At 39.3% G+C, this 21,721-nt stretch overlaps 2 protein-coding genes across 2 annotated transcripts; both read right to left on the bottom strand.

The window, feature by feature from the left end:
• Positions 1 to 738: 738 nt before the first annotated feature.
• LOC149298578 (chymotrypsinogen A-like) lies at positions 739 to 4,601 on the bottom strand. The gene is made up of 7 exons (XM_089487410.1): positions 4,550 to 4,601; positions 4,353 to 4,456; positions 3,816 to 3,895; positions 3,009 to 3,087; positions 2,186 to 2,366; positions 1,106 to 1,239; positions 739 to 900 (listed from the first exon to the last, which is right to left on the bottom strand). The coding sequence occupies exons 1-7, from the start codon at positions 4,599 to 4,601 to the stop codon at positions 739 to 741; spliced, it is 792 nt and encodes a 263-aa protein (XP_089343536.1).
• Positions 4,602 to 11,655: 7,054 nt separating this feature from the next.
• On the bottom strand, positions 11,656 to 16,652 carry LOC149298577 (chymotrypsinogen A-like). The gene is made up of 7 exons (XM_089487408.1): positions 16,601 to 16,652; positions 16,404 to 16,507; positions 15,885 to 15,964; positions 13,913 to 13,991; positions 12,924 to 13,104; positions 12,243 to 12,376; positions 11,656 to 11,817 (listed from the first exon to the last, which is right to left on the bottom strand). The coding sequence occupies exons 1-7, from the start codon at positions 16,650 to 16,652 to the stop codon at positions 11,656 to 11,658; spliced, it is 792 nt and encodes a 263-aa protein (XP_089343534.1).
• Positions 16,653 to 21,721: the final 5,069 nt, after the last annotated feature.

Below are 21,721 nucleotides of genomic sequence, written 5' to 3'. Positions count from 1 at the left end.
TTATTTGCCCCCAGGCTTGCCACTCTGCCCCTAGAAATGCTTTATACCCTCCTATATGCCACTGTGCCTCCGTAATATGCCTTATACCCTCCTATATGCCGCTCTGCCTCCAGGAATGCCTTATACCCCCTAAATGCCACTCTGCCTCCAGAAATGCTTTATACCCCTAAATGCCAGGGGCATATCATGGGACATAGTGGCATATAGGGAGGTAAAGGGCACTTCTGAACTCCCTGGTGTCTGGTGGGGGCAGCGGGTGGAGGAAGCCGGCGGAGGCCGGAAGGACATGTGACGCCGGTGCTCCGTCATAGAAGCTTCGTCGGAAGTGCCTGGAGTAAGGGGGGTTGTCTGCATTGATCGAGATGACGTTCGCCGGCTGCTAGAGAAGAGAATCCCCCACAGCGCTGCGGGGAATTCTCCTCTATGGCAGCCGGGGAAGGTAGGCGCGATGCACATAGACAACCTCCACTGCTGCCTGCCACGGTGGAAGTGCCGGCAACAGCTGAGGTTACCAGGATCCAGGTCCCCTGTTAGAAGACGACCTTGATTATAAGACAAGGGGTATTTTTCAGAGCATGCTATCTATGCAAACTCTAGTTCACTTATTTGGTATTAGATTTCACAGGCATTTGGCCCATATTTTATTTAGTGAGTTAGGATATATTTCCTTGAAGTAAAATCTAATAAATGTTTCATGTTGTTCTTTTATTTAGAATGTAAATATACATAACAATACATTTAATTAGCAGCAACAGTCTGGTCCATCCAGGCTCTAAGAACAGTGACACGAGCGTATACTCCTGGGGTTGATGTGGAGCAGGAAGAGCTTCCCCAGGACACAATTCCAGCCAAGGTCCAAGCTCCATTCCTCTGGCACACAAGAGGTCCACCAGAGTCACCCTGAAAGTAAGAAGCAATATATCACTATACACTTTAGATGTGTGTGTATATATACATATGTATGTGTGTGTTTTCTAGGCATACAGATATGGAATACAAAATCTAATAAAATCATCAAAAATAAAATCATACAGCAATCGTTTATATTTATAGTGATGTTACGTTTTGTGTACAACAATAAGGAGAGGTTTGCAGAATGTCATACCATGCAGGAAGAGGCTCCAGAGGCTCCAGCACAGACCATGGTACTAAGGATCTTGCTTCCCCAGTATCTCTGGCAGTCAGTGTTGTTCAACAAAGGAAGAGCCACTTGCTGCAGTTTGCTTGGGGTAAGGCGTGCTGATAAGAACAAGAAAGTGAAATTCAGCATGAGGAGTGGATTAAGCCATTATGATGTATAGATAAATATTAATAATTGTTATTGTTTTCCAAACACCCACACAGTAATCTAAAGGAAAACTGATATATGAAAAGAAAATAATAATTATCAATAACCCCTTCATATAGATTCATATAGTTCATACTCTCATATCAAATATAAATACTTTCTCTTCCATTGATATATTTTATGGATACTACTTCTCATTTTCAATAAAACTGCTATTGTGCTAACATTTTTAGCCTCCTTTTACTAGTTTTACACTTAAGGAGGTGAGCTTTTCAATATTTCTTTTATGTCTATTTTTAACAGTAATATCACTCTTTCTCATGAAGGGTACCCATATATATATTGTGGGTTTGCATTTTTTGAACATGTAGAGCTTGGTTTTGTATACTCCATCATAAAGTATGTAAAAATCTAAAACATTAATTCAAAAAACAAAGTTTTACCTGTACGGTTTTACATTTAGAAATGCGAAATAAATCCCCCAAATATATTAATATGCTTGCCCTGTGAGAGATTCATCAGCGTGAGGGGATTGTTTTGAGTGGTTTCCCATTCGATCACTCAGCTTGGGGCAACACATTTTGGCCCCAGCTAGCAGAAGAGACACGAGGCTTATCTCCTGTACACTGGCAGGGATTTAGACCTGCAAATGCTTAAAGCACCATGAAGTAGTACTACATCCTCCAGCTTCAACTGCCAGAATTCATGTCATGTCTTTCATGTCACTAAAATTTGAACAACCTTGTTTTATAAATATTTTTGTGGTCCTTCATGGGCGGTTATGCCTTGAATATTAGGGTGGTAAAATTACAGAGAGTATGTCAACCTATTTCTATCCAGTGGTCCAAAATTGTCCCTCAACCTGTTGAAGCATGTATCTATATAAGCCTTTCTTACATGAAGCATCAATATATCCCCATCCAGTTGTGACGCATCTCTCTCCACCATTGAAAGCATCAGCGCTGGCTGCAACACACACAGGAGATACACGGGTGTTGAAAGTTGCAGCGCTGGAGAGTTTCAGCAGAGTGATGTCGTTGTTGATGGTGTAGGAGCTGTAGTTAGGATGTCTAAAAACCTAAGGCAAAATAAGGGGCAAATTACTTTAAACATCATTGGTAAATTACATGCTGTCATTTGGCTATACAGACTGTTACCTAGTTAGTAAGACTGAAAAAAGAAATCCATCCATAGAGTCCAAAAAATAGAAAAGAGAGGGGTGCAGAACATTCCCAGTTCGGTAGGGTTAATCAACCACTGTTTCATGAAAACACCCATGAGAGCACTTACATAAACCTTGTCCATTTTTCACAACACCCCCTCTACCTGAGGTCACCACCTCCATATTCAGTACATTCCTCAGTTTAAGTTTAATCACCGTAAAGGATCCCATTCTCTGTTTAGCCATTTTCTCTGTTCTACGTGACTGATCAAGTGCAAATGGGGTTTCTAAAGAGCTGAAAGGTACTTTTTTATGGGAATTTAAGTTTTATGACTAAATGCACCATTCAAATCAATCCTATAACAATATAATGCCCAAACCATTTACATTTTGCTTTAATCATAAGAAAAAAAAATCTGAATAGTTCAGAATAGGAATGTAGACAGAAGAAAGAAAAAAATTTTTTTGTAAATTTAAACGTTAAAAAAAGTATGAAGTATTGTTTGTTGTGCTACGGGATACTTTTTGATTAGCTATCGTGAATAATGATTTGCTTACCCTGGCAATAGTCTTAGTCTGAATAGGTTCTGCGGAGGAAGAGCGATCATATTCACCCAGAACAACACGGTGAGCAGTTCTACAAGGAAAATTGTAATTTCAAGTTTTAAAACTAAAACCAAATGGAAATTTCTAATATTAGGCTGCACCATAATTAAGAGCTTTCTATTAATGCCACTAAAATTTAAAATGAGAGCTGCTGAGATGGATTATATAAGATAATGAATTATGAGAGCAAGAATAGGTGTCAGTTACAATTTAATAAAATTCACCTGTTGGGAGCCGAAACAGATTTTTTTTTGCATTCATAGAGTCAAAAACCCGTAGCTCACCCCAGCAAAAACCCGTAGCTCACCCCAGCTCTTAAATTGCCCTACCACACAATATGTATTGTAAGCGATCTATTTTTTCCCTATCACATGTTTCACTTTTTAAAGATGCTTGGAAAAGAGAAATTGATACATGATACATTATACATTTACTATAAATGAAAATATCTATTAGAGTACTACCAAATAAATAACTTTATTTAATTTTGGTTCATAGTATGTCTTTGATCAGAATCTTGGTGTTTAGACGCAATTTTTTTTAATAAATTCTTTCATTTCACATTGAATAAGTGTCTGGTAGTCAGTGGACTTGAGGACCAATAAACTGGTTGAATGGTATGGATTAAAATACACATGACAGTTTTGAGACCCAATCTGGTAATGTAGATTTCTGTTGAGCTACTTAATAAAGATTTCCCACTTAACAGTATTCCACACATAATTACTTGACTCAAACAAATAATCAAGTATTACTCACGTCACACTGCAGTGAGCAGCAGTAACAACCCAGAGGGAATTGATCAGAGAGCCACCACAGAAATGGAATCCAGTGCTTTCCTGGTATGGAATACAAAGCTACATTATTGCACGTATACATGTATAGATATTTAAAGGAAATTAAATTAAATTTTAAAAAAGTCTTCATTTGGATGTTTCTATCACTTATGATCAAGTCATAGTAGGCTATGATTTATTTTCATTGGATATGTGAAATAAAAATACTCCATTATTGCATTATTCCAGAATTTACCTAGCATAAAATGTTGGTATACTAGTTACAGTATATTTCCCTTGTTTGTCAAACAGTTAATTATGATTTCCAAAGGACTAACATTCAGAACTGCTGCTTAGCTGTCAAAGATTCTAACTAGGTATCTTTAATTGACAAACTGTTCCAAATATATTTCCAGATTGTATGAACAAGGAGTATTTTTTAATGCACGTGGATTATATTTGTGAAAGTATTTCCTAAAGTCCACAAAATATTATAATCAATTACAACATTTTACTTTACCTGTAGAGACACTTGCCATGGCCAGGACCCAGAAACTGCATTCTCACCATTTACAATTCTGGCATATGCAGAAATAGATGGCTTGATGGCAGGGACACCACAACCTGATGTGTTAGAATAAGGATATTTGCATAAGAAGCTTTAAAGATTCTAAACCAATTCATACAATATAGTCATTATTTGCTAGTTAAACTTACCATAGGTGCTTCCAATTAGGACAATACAGGACAGTAGCCAAAGGAGTGCCATAATGCTTTACTTCTGGGGTCAGATAATAGCCAGTGACTTCCATAGTTCTTATATACCCTCAAACTACAATTGATTTCTCTTACAGCCCACGGTTTCTATAATTTACACTGGTATCAGGGGACCTTGGGCTAAAATAATGTTTAGTATCTTGGATTTAAAGCTACTATATGTGCGTGTAACAGGTGCTAATCTAGTTTTATCTTGGCACAGCTGTAATAGCAGATACAGTATACATTAACGTTATTACTAAAATAATGCAAGAGTTTTTATACATTAACGTCCAGAGATTTTTCTTGACATTTTTAACATATGTTGACTCAACCACAACTCCCCTTATCCATGAATAGCGTACCCACACAAACTATATATTGTTATATTGTTATTTATTTGATAGCATTTTTTATATGTGTAGTGTATTTAATATGAATACATAATTACACGTAGAGGAAAATAGAACAAAAAACAATTTTCATAAATAAATAATAACAAAACTAGTCAAGATGACAAAAATACCCCTAAAATGTAATAATTCAAGTATCCTGATTTTAGAAATGCCTCAATTGTGTAAAATGTCTAGACATTTCTGATAATTATGGGCAAACATTAGAAGGTATACATTGCTGTTTTTAGGGTGATGTTGTTTGTCCATTCAGTAAACTACCCCACATGCATACGTTTTTTGTTTTTGGTGGATATTACGGTGCACAAATTGGAGCATAAATGCACATAGGTACTGGGACAACTAACCATTACACTAACAGGGACGTTTACAACATTGCATTGTAAGGGTGCAAAGGTGCCCCCTTTGCAGTTATAACAGCACTCTTCTGGAAAGGCTTTTTTTGAGTGTTTCTGTGGGATTTTTTGCCTATTCATCCAGTAGAGAATTTGTGAGATCAGGCACTGATGGCTCAGAAGTCTTGACGCACAATTTCCGTTCCAGTTCATCCAAAAGGTATTTCAATAAGATTAGAGTCAGGGCTCTGTGCAGGCCAATCAAGTTCTTCAAAACCAGACTCACCCAACCATGCCTTTATGGATCTTGCTTTGTGCACAGTGGCACAGTCATGCTGGAATAGAAAAGGACCTTACCCAAACTGTACCCACAGAGTTGGAAGCATAGCATTGTCCAATGTCTTGGTATGTAAGGGATTAAAATGTCCAAACCCCTGAAAATCAGCCCCATACCATTATCCCTCCTCCACCAAACTTTACAGTTTGCAAAATGCAGTCAAGCAGGTAATGTTCTCCTGGCATCATCTCATTTTGGCACAGCCAATCAGACTGCCAAACAGAGAAGCGTGATTGGTCACTTCACAGAACATGTTTCCACTGCTTCCGAGTCAAGTGGCAACATGCTTTACATCACTTGATCTGACGCTTGATATTGTACTTGGTGATGTGAGGCTTGCATTCTGCTGCTCGGCAATGTAAACCAATTACAATGACGGTCCCCCTGCACAGTTGTTGTCGTGATATTAATGCCAGTTGAAGTTTGGAACTCTTCAGCAGGGTGTTGGAGTCTTTTACACACCATGCACCTCAGCACTCTGTGACCCCAGTTTGTGGCTTTGCATAGTCTTCCACTTTGTGGTTGAGTTACTGCTGTTCTTAAAGGCTTAACACCAAAGTTTTCAGTGGAATATCTAGCAGGCATGAAATTTCACGAACTGACTTATTGCAAAGGTGGCATCCTATTACAGTACCATGCTAGAATTCATCATGGTCTTCAGAACGACCCATTTTTTCACAAATGTTTGTAAATGCAGAGTGCATGGCTAAGTGCTTAATTTTATACACCTATAGTTCTAATTGAAACACTTGAATTCAATATATTTCACTAGAAGCATTGGGGCACTTCTCATACAGCACTTTGGCCACCAGTCAATGCTAAAGTTAACTAGCAATCATTTCCTGCTTTTTTTCCACCAATACATCTGTGTTGCTTTGGAATACAGGCATGGGTGTAGGAACCCCTAAAAATCTGGGGGGGCAGCATTTCCCCCCATCAGATCCCCACTTTCTCCCCATCTCTCACACTATCTACCCCCTCTCCCCCTCTCCCACTTTCTTACTATCTACCCCCTCCCTATCTACCCCCTCCCTACCCTCCCTTCTCACACTATCTACCCTCTCCCTATCGCCTCCTTCTCACTAACAGCAATCACAGTCCCATCATGCCTAGGTTCCAGCACTTACACATCCATGCTATCACACACACACACTCATTCATTCACATACTCATTCATTCACAGATTCATTCCCTCAATCATGCATACCGATTCAAAGACCCTCCCCACCCCCTTACCTGCACTGCAGCTCCTCGATGCCGCTCACAGACTTCAGCAGGGGGCGCGGCCTCCCTCTGCGTTCTCTGGTACTGCATAGAGGAAGCAGGATGTGATGTCACGTGAACTCTGCTGGGTTCAGCTTCCTCTGTGCAGTACAGAAGACCCTTCCACAGGTAAGTAGCTGGGCTCTTGTTGTAGCAGGGCTCGAGGTGCAGACCGCGTAAGATTGGTTGCCCTGGCTGCCGATCTTACACGGGCCGCACCTCGAGGTCTCGCGGGCCGCATTTGCGGCGTTTCTATTGGGGGGGGTCCTACGGCCCTTGGGGGATTTCTTCATTATCGGTCCCCCCCGCATGAGTTACTGGGGGGGGATCTGTCCCCCCCGGTCCCTATGCCCATGAATACAGGGCACACAGGGCTTTGGGCAAACAGATGTTGGCGGTTGGATTTATGTGTAGGTAATAAGCCAATTTAAAATACCCCCAAATATTCCCCTTGTTTTACATGGTTGAAACACCCTACCAGATAACAAAACAGAACATTTTTTAAAAACATCTGTCAAAGCAATCCACAGCAGTTCTGCTTTACAATTGTAGAACATGAAGTTTTTATACAGTGAAGGAAAAACATATTTGATCCCCTTACAAAGACATCAGTCTATAATGTTAATGGTAAGATTATTTGAACAGTGAGAGACAAAAAAATCCAGAAAACCATTTCAAATAAGTTATAAATTGATTTGCATTTTACTCAGTGAAATAAGTATTTGACCCCTTTGCAAAACATGACTTAGTACTTGGTGGCAAAACTCTTGCTGGTAATCACAGAGGTCAGACATTTCTTGTAGTTGTCCACCAGGTTTGCACACATCTCAGGAGGGATTTTGTCTCGCTCTTTTTTGCAGATCCTCTCCAAGTCATTAAGGTTTTGAGGCTGACGTTTGGCAACTCAAACCTTCAGCTCCCTCCACAGATTTTCTATGGGATTAAGGTCTGGAGGACCACTCCAGGACCTTAATGTGCTTCTTTTTGAGCCACTCCTTTGTTGCCTTGGCCGTTTTGGGTCATTATCATGCTGGACTACCAATCCACGCCTCATTTTCAATGCCCTGGCTGAGGGAAGGAGGTTCTCACCCAAGATTTGACGGTATATGGCCCCATCCATCGTCCCTTTGAAGCGGTGAAGTTGTCCCTTAAAAGCATAATGTTTCCACCTCCATGTTTCCCAGTGGGAATGGTGTTCTTGGGGTCATAGGCAGCCTTCTTCCTCCTTTAAACACGGCAAATTGAGTTGATGCCACATAGCTCGATTTTGGTCTCATCTGACCAAACTCTTGCACTTTCACCCAGTTCTCTTCTGAATTATTCATCTATTCATTGGCAATCTTCAGACAGGCCTGTACATGTGCTTTCTTGAGCAGGGGGACCTTGCGGGCACTACAGGATTTCAGTCCTTCACAAAGTAGTGTGTTACCAATTGTTTTCTTGGTGACTATGGTCCCAGCTGCTTTGAGATAATTGACAATATCTTCCCGTGTAGTTCTGGGCTGATTCCTTACCATTCTCGTGATCACTGAAACTCCACGAGGTGCTGTTCTTAGACAGCCTGATCACCCACGTACTGGTGGGGAATTATCCCTGTTGGTGCAAAAACTAAAATAAAAAATGTAGAAAAATCGCTTTTGTTTGAATGCAGCCCATTTTTATTTATTTATTTATTGTTAAAGCCCACCCTTCATGTACCATCTTTGCATTTACTCATTCACACAAATCATTAACACATTCATTAATGTAGTCTCACAAATCATTAAAGCAATTCATCCACGCATGAATTCATTAATTGTCAAACGCATTCACACAATTCATCCACACATTTATTCATTCATTCATTCATTCTCATACACATTCACACTACCCCCTCTCCCCATCTTATCTGCCCCTTCTCACTATGTTCCCCCTTTTCACTATGTACCCTCTCTCACTATTTATCCCCTCTCCCCATTTCTCACTATCTAACCCCCCTCTGCCCCTTCTCACTGCACCCCCTCCCTCACCCTACTTACCTTGTTGCCGGAGCAAGCAGCAACTGCAGCCGGGCCCGCGGCAGGACCGAACTGACTGGGCCTATGCGGCCTCTACGGCACTTGCCCCTTAAGCCTGCCGCAACTGCGACCGGGTCCTGCCCCTTATGCCCTGCGTTAATGCGGCCGTAGAGGCCGCATAGGCCCAGTCAGTTCGGTCCTGACTGGGCCTATTTTAAGGTAGGGGCCTGAAGCTGCAGCTCCATCAGCCCCTAAGTCAATCCGGCCCTGCCGCGGCCCGGCCCACCGGGCAAACGCCCGGTTTGCCCGATGGCCAGTCCGGGCCTGTATGTAGGTGTGATGGATTGGTCATTTTTCCACATACATTGAGCCATATAAAATTTATGTGAGCATATGGTGTGTGTGTGAGCATGCTTGAGTGTATCCTAACATGTGTGCATGTTACTGTATGGTGTGTGTCCACAAATCGTGTCAGGAGTGAGCCTAGGGTTAGTGGTTCCTAGATGTGGGAACAAGGAGGAGAAAGAGAGACAGTGTGTGTCTATGTATGAATGTGTGCAGTGTTAGAGTATGTTTTAGTGTATAGTGTTAGTAGGTGTTAGAGTGAGTAGACTGATCTTAACCTGAGCTGACTTTGCTATATAGGGGAAGTAAGGACACCAATCTGTAGGGGGATATATTTTACTGCACCTCTTCCAAGTGCACAGAACAAATGACCGATAGGACATAATAGTAGATCCCAAATATTTTGCACCAACAGGGATCCTCCTCTCTGGCCCCTCTGGTGCTGCAGGGGAACTGGATCAATCCTCCAGTCTGGCAGCCGGTGAACCTCTGTGCAACCTTCGCTGTTACCGGACACTTCCTCTGGGACCAGGGCTGGCCCGACAATGGAGCCGAGTGGGGCAGCCGCTCCAGGCGGCACTTTTGAAAGGGCCGCTCCAAGCCCTTTTTTTTTTTACTTCTAAAGCGAAAGAGAGAGAAAGGGGCGCCGACCAGCTTACCAAGCTGTCAGTACCCGCTCGGCGCCCCTCTCTCTCTTCTCTGCGGCGAGTCTCCCTGTTCGGTCTCGGTGCCGGCATGTAATGCTGAGTGCCGGAAGATTTCCGGCGCTCAGCATTACAAGCCGGCACCGAGACCGAACAGGGAGACTCACCGCAGGACTGCTGAAAGCTAAGTACAAGGGGGGGGCCGGGAGGAAGAGTAGATAAGGGGGGGGGGCGGCATTTTAAAATTCGCCCCAGGCGGCATTTTGCCTTGGGCCGGCCCTGTCTGGCACTTCAATGATGGAGCACCGGTGTGACATGACCTTCCATTGCTCAATCATAAATGCCCTGGCGGAAGTGCCGGGTAGCAGCAGAGGTTGTCTACATGCATCGTGCATGATGTTCACTGGCTGCCCCACTAGACACCAAGGAGTCTAAAGCACAGGGACAAGTCTGGGGATTCATTGGTAAGTCTGGCAGAGTAGCATATTGGGGGGTATAAGGCATATCTGGGGGTGGCGTTGCATATCAGTGAGGCAGAGTGGCATATAGGGGGTATAAGGCAAGCTGGGAAAAAATAGTTTCCATGTAAATTCATGTTTACTAGTAAAACGTTTTTCCTATAGGGTAGTCATATTCAGCCTTTTTCTTTTTCTCTAAATTAATATTAAAATTTTGGGGGTCGAGCAAATACAGTATATCTAATTAATTTCCCTGGTTGAATGTGTTCCTAATGAGTGAGGCAATTTATTTAAATTTACACGTATGGTTATTATGTGAGTCGGTTATCTATATTGAGGAAAGCTGTATTAAGGATTAGGTTCCCACAATTAGGTTGATTGGCATAGTCATCTGTTGTGGATTATTTATGTTCATTTTTGTGGATATAAATTATTTTTATGGAGACAAACATTAGCACTTGGAAGAAGCATGTGCGAAGGCTGAAACACATCTGTTACCTGTTCAATTCTATGAATTGAATATACAAGACACTGAAGATTTTTATTTGAGAAGCACAATCAATAACATTAAGAATAAACACATTTTCTTGTTTACACTTGTACACCTCTGGGTGTGGGTACTCCAAATTTTTGTTTTATTGTTTCATTTAAACACAATAAGGAACATGCTTTTGGGGACCCATATATATGCATATATATACAAAAAGGAATTGCAGAAAAGGTTAGTAAACATTTTGTCACCTCCAAATGAGCTACCAATGCCTCTGATTTTCAGAGACTTTCTGTAAGGTTTCTACATTTTCTATATTTATTTAAATGTATTTTTTGTCACTATGTGGGGTTATTCTCTCCTCTAATTTAAAATTGTGGAACAAAGATCAGTATTATGTTAACAATTAAATGGGTCAGATGATATGCCCTCATCTCACAGATTTACTGTATATCACTTTATTTTTTTAACTTAATATCTTTGTTTATGATGATGATTTTAAAAAGACACTAGGGAGGGCATGAAAGCTAAACCTATGCCCCACTGGAAATATTGTTTCACCCTTTTTAAACAAGCACACTATTCCGCTCATTTGGTATTAGTTTGCATAATGGTTGGCATAACGCACAACATGTTTGACTTGACCTGAAAACTCCTACTTTGGAGAATAAACATTATGGCGCTAGGACATTTGGTCCATATTTGTTTGTTTTCCTTAAATAAAAAGTCTTGAAATGTTTTAGGTATTTCCTTTATTTAGAATGTAAATATATATCACAATACATTTAATTAGCAGCAACAGTCTGGTCCAACCAGGCTCTAAGAGCAGTGACACGAGCGTATACTGCTGGGGTTGATGTAGAGCAGGAAGAGCTTCCCCAGGACACAATTCCAGCCAAGGTCCAAGCTCCATTCCTCTGGCACACAAGGGGTCCACCAGAGTCACCCTGAAAGTAAGAGGCAAGATATTACTCTCACTATATAGTTTAGATGTGTGTGTATATATTTGTGTGTGTGTTGAGTACATATGAACAGAGATTTGTCAGTGGTTCCTCACAGTAGATATAAATACTTCTGAAGGATTAAAATAATTTTCAAGGCATACAAATATTCTGAAGCTGAATTATATACAGTTGTACACTCAACCAGTGATGTTAGATTTTGTGAAATTTGTAATGCCTACAACAATATTTTAGCGATATAGATTTATAATTAAGTGTAAACTGGCACAAAAAAATCTACTAAAATGTATCATAAATGAACTCACTTGTATTGTATTGTACAATTGTACTGTGCTGTTGTTACATTTTGTGAAATGTGTCATATGTACAATAATACTTAAGCGATATAGAGAAGATGTAGAACATCATACCATGCAGGAAGAGGCTCCAGAGGCTCCAGCACAGACCATGGTACTAAGGATCTTGCTTCCCCAGTATCTCTGGCAGTCAGTGTTGTTCAACAGAGGAAGAGCCACTTGCTGCAGTTTGCTTGGGGTAAGGCGGGCTAATAATAGTGGAAAATTTTTGAAAGAAAAAAAAAGTTTCACCTTTACAAATCAGAAATAAAACTCCAAACTTTATTAGTACACCAGTTCTGTCTGATGCCTTTCAAAATGTAGATCCCTTTGAATGCTGTCACATTCAGTCACAAAGCTTGATGCCATATATTTCGGCTCCAGCTAGCAGGGGGACATCAGGCAGTCTGAGTTGGCAGGGATTTGGTCCTGCCAATGCTTTAGGAGGCCATGAATTAGTACTACATCATTCAGCGTCAACCACCAAATTTTGGGATCTAGTACTGTGTACAGAAGGGGTTAAGCATGCCATTATCAGAGTTTAGTATCCATCTCACAGAAACTCGAAGAATGTGGTTTTAAAAATAATTTTTGTGATCTTTCATTGGTAGTTATGCCTTGAATATTAAAGTGATAAAATTATAGAGAATATTTTATAAAAATTGGTTGACAGGTTAAATAAAGTATATTCATATGTATTGGTCCAAGACTGTCCCTCAACCTATTCAAATATGTCTCTATATAAGCCTTTCTTACATGAAGCATCAATATATCCCCATCCAGTTGTGACGCATCTCTCTCCACCATTGAAAGCATCGGCGCTGGCAGCAACACACACAGGAGATACACGGGTGTTGAAAGTTGCAGCGCTGGAGAGTTTCAGCAGAGTGATGTCGTTGTTGATGGTGTAGGAGCTGTAGTTAGGATGTCTGAAAACCTAAGGCAAAATAAGGTGCAAATTACTTACATAATTGGTAAGCTACATGACCATATTTAGCTATACAGAATGTTACCTATTTAGTAAGACTGTAAAATAAATAATAATAAAGTCCATATCAGTAGGGTTAATCAGCCACTGTTTCATTAAAACACTTACTCATAAAAGCTCTTCTTTCACATACATAACCCAAGAATATCATCCACTTTACCACGTACACAAGTAGAAAATTCAACAGCTTAAGTGAAATCGCTGTAAAGAATCCCATTCCATGATTTCGCTGTAGCCATTTGACCAAACATCTATTAAATTCTTGACAATGTTAGGACATATTTTAAGTGGCCCAACGTGACCCAACTTTCGGATAAACAGGGACATTTCTTCACCAATACATGGGTGATCAGGTTCTCCAGGTGATGGCACCTTCTGGTCCAGAAGGAGAAGTAAAGCTAAGTGGCCCCATTGTCCCCTCACATAGGCACTGGCACACATTGTTACACATACTCTCACATTTGCACAAACACGCATACTCACTAACACACGCTTATACCCTCATGCTAACACATGCATAGACAAAACAATTAAACATACATTCTAAGTCTAGCAAACACAGTCATACATTCATACATACATTTTGCTTTATTGATAAACAATAAACCTAAGTTAGGAATGTAGACATAAGAGACAGAAGGGAAAAATAATATTTTTGTCAATTTAAACTTTTTTAAAATTTGAAACAAAGGAATTCTCGTTTGTTGTGCCTGCTGGGTTAGGTTTGGTAAACTATCATGAATAATTCATTGCTTACCCTGGCAATAGTCTTAGTCTGAATGGGTTCTGCAGAGGAAGAGCGATCATATTCACCAAGAACAACACGGTGAGCAGTTCTACAAGGAAAAATCCAGTTACAATAAAAGTAATTAATAGGTAAAACTACAACCAAATGGAAATTAGTAGTTAGAGGCTGCAGGGGTAGCACCTTCTCATTTAAGGGTAATTATCTCTCAGTGAGGGGTGTAGGGCCCAAATATACCCTCTCACTCCTCACCCCATGGTCGGTGGGATGGGAGGGTAAAATACAATAAACCTAATTGAGGCACAAATTACACTCACCCCAATGTCCAAGTTAGTTACATCAATTTGTTTTTTGGGTCTTCCTTTATAGAATGTTGTTTTGGGACTGTGCCTCACCTGGGATTGAAGATGAGGACCAAGGGTATTGATGATCATCACTCTATGTCATCAAAGTTAAGTATATAAAAATATTTTATTTCCACAGGCTGTACTCTTTGAATCCCAAGGAGATAGACAGTTATTCATCCATTAATAGATTTCCCTGCTTGATTTGTTTATCTTTCTATTTCTTTGTTGAAGTGACGTTTATGTCTTACTCATCTGGTACTAAAGGCATAAACTCAATTCTTAGCATTTGTCACAAAATATGTGGTAGCACTTGGTACTGGATTTTGCTTGTGGTCGTGAGTAGATTTTTAACCAATTTAAGTGACACACAACAAAGTAAGTTTGGGGGTCTGTTTTATGGCAGGTATAAAAAACTACCTAATAAGATTTTCCTTAAAAAATCCAATATGAAGACTCTCAACTATCATTATGTTGTACAGGATTATGTACACTGGTGTTATTGAATTTAAACATATGGTTTCATATTCATAATTACTGTATTACTGTATTCTCTACCATAATAAATTGTAATAAATCATGTTTTAGCATATTAAAATTGGATGTCTAATAATCAAAGCGGTTTATGTACCTGAATGTAGTAAAACCTCCTCAGTTCACTTTGGTTAAATCATTATCACCAGCGCTTCTTGACATCGCACCTACTTTTAAATCCCTATGTTCCTCTAATAAGTTACTCTTTCTGAATCTCAGAAGACATTATTGAATTTCCAATTTACCTCTTGGATTTATGGCAATCAAATACACTCTTCTCGGCACATCAAACTCAGAATATCAAGCCATAGTTTGGTGTGCTCTCGTCAGAGACATTTCCATTTACAAGAAGCCATATCCCTCGCTATACATCCTCTATTAAACCCCAATATTGCATGCATATACTCTTCTGAGGTCATATATCATACTTCTTTTAACATAGTATTCTCCTGATCAAAATTAGCTGACAATAATAATAACAGACCCAGTCCACTCTAGTTCCTCACATACTGCTTTTGCAATGTATAATTCCATGCATATCAATCTCTTAAATTATTTACATTAGGGCCGTTTACATTTAAATAGGTTACCAATTACACTGGGATGGATGAAATACAGGGGCAAAAAGTGGTGGAAGTTGTAATTTAACTCTATTGAGAGAGGAAACCAAACTTTTCTAAACCCAAAGAGTCAGAAACCCTTAGCTCAACCCAACACAGTACAAAGCAAACATCAGTTTTTAAAGACGCTGAAAAAAGAAATGTATATATTATAGATTCATGTAAATTAAATTATGTATTATAATACTATTAAATCCATTTAAATATTGGTTAATGGTCTGTTTAGCAGCTATTATTTTTGATAAATTCTTTCAATTCACATTGCCTGATGGTCAGTGGACATTTCTCAATTCCTTATCTCATTAGTCTGCACAATGTCAGGTTTCAGCAGAAAGGCATGAACTTGGGTGATAGTATCCGACAAAATGTCCCTTATAGTTTTATGTGGTAATGTATATTTTTGTTTAACTATTTAATAAAGATTTCCTCTAAACAGTACTCCACACATTATTACTTGATTCAAACAAATAACCAAATATTACTCACGTCACACTGCAGTGAGCAGCAGTAACAACCCAGAGGGAATTGATCAGAGATCCACCACAGAAATGGAATCCAGTGCTTTCCTGTTATGGAATATAAAGCTACATTATTCTAGGTATACACCTATAGATATTTAAAGCAAATAGCATTTTATTGGCCTCTAAAGAGCAAAAATTCTTAATTTGCATGTTTGTATCTCATACTTGCAAGTCATTGTATACTATGATTAATTTTTTATTAGTTATGTTAAAAAAACACCATTATTACCTTTCATAATTTACCTTGCATAAAATATTAGTAACAACGTATTTTACATGGTGGTCAAATAGTCATCCTAAAATTCTCATATTATAGAATTACTTTATCTTTAATAATTTATCTTTAATAATATTAAATGGCACAATGCTCCAAATAGATTTTCAGATTCTATGAATGTTTTTTTTTTCCAATTCATGTGGATATTTCAAAGTATTTCCAAAAAGTCCACAAAATAATACAATTAAATATAACATTTTACTTTACCTGTAGAGACACTTGCCATGGCCAGGACCCAGAAACTGCATTCTCACCATTTACAATTCTGGCATATCCAGAAATAACTGGCTTGATGGCAGGGACACCACAACCTGATGTGTAAAAATATGGATATTTGCATAAGAAACGTTAAAGGTTGTAAGCCCATTGCCAATATACAGTCATTATTTGCTTGATAAACTCACCATAGGCGCTCCCAATTAGGGCAATGCAGGACAGTAGCCAAAGGAGGGCCATAATGCTTCACTTCTAAGGTTTAGCTAATAGCCTGCGACTCCCATAGTTTTTATATACTCTCAAACTACTATTTAATCTGTATTTGCTTTCTCTTACAGCTCACTGTTTCTATAAATTACACCGGTATCATGGGACCTTGGGCTAAAATAAAATGTTTAGTATGTTGGATTTAAAGTAAGTATATGTGAGTTTAACAGGTGCTAATCTAGCTTTATCTTCGCATAGCTGAAATAGCAGATACAGTATACTTTAACAGACTTTATTACTGAAACAATGCAAGGTGATTCTTATTAAACAACAGTTACATTTCCACCACCACAACAACATGATGGATAGAAGCCATCAAATAAAGGTACAAACTCCTGGACGTTTTTTGCAGATTTGTAATCCACCTGATAAATAGATTCTATTATGTACTTCTATTAAGTACATTAAAACCTTTTAATCCGACTCCCATGTCCTATTTAGGACATCTTTAAAGCCGGCCAATTCAATTGACTCCCATCCAACCATATGTTCAGGAAAACTAGACATGCCTGGGTATTTGACATGGTGACTCTTTCAATCCGCTAATTCTACCACCAGCCTTTGTCAAGGTATTTTTTATATTTTACTTCAGGAATCGATTCACAGCTCCTGGTATATGTGTGTTCGCTGTTCATTGATCATCTAACCTCTTTTAAAGCAGGTGTCCACCGCCATATTGTATATGGTGCACTTGGAATGTCTGGGGGGAGGATCAGATGGGCATTAAAGCAAAACATTTTGAGCTTAGAAAGCGACCATTAGCAATAATTCCCAATACCCCCTACATTTAGTGCTTTCTATGCTTATTTAATGCAATGTCATTGGTCGTTAACTAACCTTTTTTCTGACGTGTATGGCACATCATTGGTCATTAGGGGGTTAACCCCTTTAGTCCCCTATAGATGTACCAGAACGTCCAGAAAAGGCATCGCAAGACATACTGCTACATCTTGTAGAAAATGATGACCAGTTTCCACTTGCTAAAGTCAAGGGTGGAGAACTTGTGCCGGAGCAAAAATGGGTCCCCCCAAATATGGCAGACCAATAATCCCCACCTTCATGTCATCAGATGTACCATTGATGCCAGTGAGGCAAAAAATTTTTTTTCCAAATTATTTTTTTTGTGCTCAGGCAGTTGACCAGGAGGGCAGAAGCCAGGCCAGACCTATATAATCCACCACTGTTTTCCCCCATATAATGTCCTGGACCAGATAATTTGACCTTAAATCCTTATTTTTTGCAACAATTCCCAATGCCCCCTAAGGATCACCCCCGATTTGACCATTTACATAAATTAAACCCATTTTTTTTTTTGTTTGTAGAAAATTCCCTAACATGTATACCCCAAATAAAAATGTCCCTGGTTTTGTTCAAGAGCAGACTGCACTTCAAGAATATATTGCTTCCTTCAGAGTCTAGGAAGGAAAGGACAATCACCTTGATCTTCCTGGCTGCTCACAATCTGTAGGCACTAGGTGGAAGATAGTGTGTGACCTACTTTCCCCCTATTTGAATAAGGACTACCACCTCTGGGTGGATAATATTTCTCCCATCCAGGCCAAACATAAGCTCCATAAAACAATGCAAAAACTGTTACAACAAAAAGGTATTAGGAAGGACTACAGGTACCACTATCCTTCCTTTCCCCTCTTTGCCAAGCCTCTGCCTTGAAGAGTGCTTCATTGCATACAAAGCCTATGCATGTAGGGTATATTTGTAATCAGAAGACGCAGCTGAGCAATTTAGGCTGGGTTTCTCTGACATAACACATAACCTGTGCAAAATATCCTAAGCAACAAGGACATGTTGGTGACAAAGCATGAAAAATGTCCATATTCTCCTGGTAAAATACTCTGGTTGACTGCTTTCAAAAACATATACTTTTATGGGAACGTGTTGTCCTGGGGGAGTTCTAAGCTTCTTCATAGATAGCATAGGCCCAGCAAGACACCCTTGTAGGGTATTTTTGTAATCTGGAGATATGGCTGAACAATTTAGACTGGATTTAGACTCTTCTATAACGTATACCCTGTGCAACACAGAAGTATTGATGAAAAAGGTGGAAGAATTTATTGCTACAGGCATGTATGTAGATAGTGTGTACCGTGCAATGCAAACCCGATACCACTTAACCCACCAAATAACCGCACGGAGACTGAAATTGGATAAAGCAGGCCACAGCACAATTTTATTATAAAACCATAAAACACTGTGTTGGCCCAAAACACCATAAACCAATAACAAGAATATACAATAACCGATAAATAATAAATACAAATATACATAACACATTACCATAACATATTCAAACATAACCAACACAGGAACCGAATTAACCACGTCCTTGCCGGCCTCTCACACTGCACAATCCAGACCACAGGTACTCACCTCCCCCCTCGTCCAAACAAAATTGACAGCTACCTTTCGCTGTCCCACCACCAATGCTAACCACCAGCCGGCCACAAGCTCTGTGGGCACGTCCAATAAAACACCAGAGGTTAGGGGAGGATTGAGCCTTCCATTACACCAGCATCCAAACTCCATCACTTACCAAAACCAGACCGGCAAGGACACACAAACCGCCAGCTGTGACAAAAGAAAGAAAGTTAGTACACATAAAATAGGGAGGGAGGGTGGGAAGCAGGTAAGTCTGTTGGCCGTGTCTGTAAAAAGGACAGTGACCGGGGTCACCCATAGGGCACCTTATATCACCTAGGGTCTCCCACCCCTCAATTAACATACCCCAATCAAAACACGGACATGCCCTGAGCATCCACTAACCCACACACATACATGCTCCCTGTCCATTTAGCTACGCTGATTCCCAGGAGCCTAATTTGGCAGTGATTGGTGGCATGAAATGGTTGCATGAAAACTGTCCAAATGCTCCTGATGAGATATTCCGGGTTGTCTGCTTTACAGAAATGTTTACTTTAATGGAGGTATTTAGTATTAGGGAGTGCTTAACAAGCCCAAATGATACAAAGGGCCAATAAAGCAAGATGTGACTATTTCATGTTTGAACTTGTGCCCTGTAATGTCCAGAAAGTAAAAAAATCCCTACGCGTGTGTGTTATTTCTATAATCTAGAAATTCGTCTTCGGGCGAACATGAAAACGAGCACGAAGAGGCCGTTTTTTTGTTCGTTCCGAAGACACGCTGAACAGTGCCGGCAAAACGTAGGAGAAGACGAAGACTCACAATCACGAAGAATCGAAGATTCTTCGTGATCGTCTTCGTTTTTTCCGCGCAGCCGACAAAATTTCAAACAGCAGTGAGCTGATCCTCGTCTGTCCAATCAGCTCACTCTTGTGACGTCACGCTAAGGGTCTCATCCAATGCCTGTGCTGCTGTTTTTTTTATTCTGAAACCGCCTTTATAAGACCAGAGCTTGCCTGAGAGATCCATTCATTTTTCGCTGTGACTGCTTTGGCAACACTGCTGTGCTGCATCCGAGCGTTACAGAGAGAGATTGTTCTGTTCTGTGTGAGACTGGTAAGCCTTAGCCTGCCATTTCTCACAGTGTACTTCATCCTCACTTCAGTTCTACTAAATTAATATATTTAATAATAATAATTTAATTAATTTAATAATTTTTTTATTTAATTTGTCATCAACTGTAGTGTATAGTGCTGTTGAGTTGACAGTGCACCCAGTGTCTCAGTGGCACTGGGGTGCCCTTGCCCTGGGCTGGCACTACTGCCTGTCCTGCTTAAATAAATTAAATAATAGAATTTATATATAATAATTTAATAGAATATATAATATTTTAATAGTACATTATATTATATATATATATTTGTCAGTCATATATATATTATATACTATAGTATACTAGTGTAGAGTGTACTGTAGACATTCAAGACGTCTACTAGTGTCTAATCTAAAATCAGTAATTCATATCAATAATTCTATAATTCTTATCTTAATAGTTAATTAAATTAGCTATAAATAAAAGTAATAATATTAATTAATTACTACTAGCTTATAGTTCAGCTAATCTTATTAGTACTGGTGCTGCAGCTCTATAGTTTGTGCTTTGTTTTAGCAACAGCAAGAGACCAAGTCAATTTTTCTTAATTAATAATCTTTCATTTTATTTCATTTGTTTTGCTCACCTCAGTCCATCAGTGAAGTGAACTTGTTGGGCTAGTGAGTGCAGCCGCATAAGTGCTGTGTTCTTTTTTGATCAGCAAGCAGTGACGTTAACTGTTTTGCAAAGATTTTCTCATTTATTTTACATTTTATTTCAATTTTATTAAAAGTACCTTTAGTGTTTTGCTCACCTCAGTCCATCAGTGAAGTGAACTTGTTGGGCTAGTGAGTGCAGCCGCATAACTGCTGTGTGTTTCAGCAAGCAGTAAAGCTAACTGTTTTGCTGTGACATTTTATTTTATTTCTAATTTATTTTCAAGAAAAATTGACTGTGTGACGACAACTACTGTACTAAGCAAAGCTTCAAGCTAATAATTCTAATCTTTAATCTTCTTAATCTATAATATATTATATAATATAATATAAATTCTAATTCATAATCTATAATATATATAAGTAATTTTTTCTAATTCATAAACTATAGTCTATCTATAATCCCTAATATAAGTAATTCTAATCTATTAATAATATAATATTATATATAACTTAACCTTGCTTTAGCTTAGTGGGCTTGAGAGCGTCTGCCTAGAGTTAGACTAGAATACTAATATAGCTTTAGGTTTAGCATAGTAGTAGGATAGGCTCTTAGGCCCGTGTAAATTCAAAGTCTTTAATTTTTTTATCCCCCCCCCTTTTTTTATTTATTTATTTTTTTAAAAGTTTTTTTAAACACTACACACACAACACAAAATTTGAAATGGATCCTCCTTTTGGGACTAAGGAGGGACAAGCTCCATCTACCACCACCAGCACCACCACCAGTTCTAAGATGCAGCCTTTGCGTCAGTCTAGTCGGCCAAGTAGGCCAAGCTCTCGCTTATCATTTGGGGAAGCATTGCTTGAAGGATCATCAAGTAAAGGAAAGGCACCAAAAGCAGGTAGTAGTA

The sequence above is a fragment of the Sceloporus occidentalis genome, unplaced genomic scaffold (genome assembly GCF_023333645.1).
Source record: "Sceloporus occidentalis isolate IW3139 unplaced genomic scaffold, rSceOcc1.0.p SCAF_32, whole genome shotgun sequence".
Lineage (NCBI taxonomy): Eukaryota > Metazoa > Chordata > Lepidosauria > Squamata > Phrynosomatidae > Sceloporus > Sceloporus occidentalis.
The sequence above is the reverse complement of the archived record's forward strand: the minus strand, read 5'-3'. Positions and strand labels throughout refer to the sequence as shown.

What these genes read in the sequence shown, in the direction of transcription:
- LOC149298578 (XM_089487410.1), bottom strand. Translation starts at nt 4,601, where the DNA reads ATGGCACTCCTTTGGCTACTGTCCTGTATTGTCCTAATTGGAAGCACC. An exon ending in GCTGCTCACTGCAGTGTGAC is followed by an intron (nt 3,088 to 3,815) that starts GTGAGTAATACT and finishes TTTTCCTTGTAG; the next exon opens with AACTGCTCACCGTGTTGTTC. An exon ending in GGGATATATTGATGCTTCAT is followed by an intron (nt 1,240 to 2,185) that starts GTAAGAAAGGCT and finishes TGTTCTTATCAG; the next exon opens with CACGCCTTACCCCAAGCAAA.
- LOC149298577 (XM_089487408.1), bottom strand. Translation starts at nt 16,652, where the DNA reads ATGGCCCTCCTTTGGCTACTGTCCTGCATTGCCCTAATTGGGAGCGCC. An exon ending in CCTAATTGGGAGCGCCTATG is followed by an intron (nt 16,508 to 16,600) that starts GTGAGTTTATCA and finishes TTTACACATCAG; the next exon opens with GTTGTGGTGTCCCTGCCATC. An exon ending in AGACTAAGACTATTGCCAGG is followed by an intron (nt 13,105 to 13,912) that starts GTAAGCAATGAA and finishes ATTTTGCCTTAG; the next exon opens with GTTTTCAGACATCCTAACTA.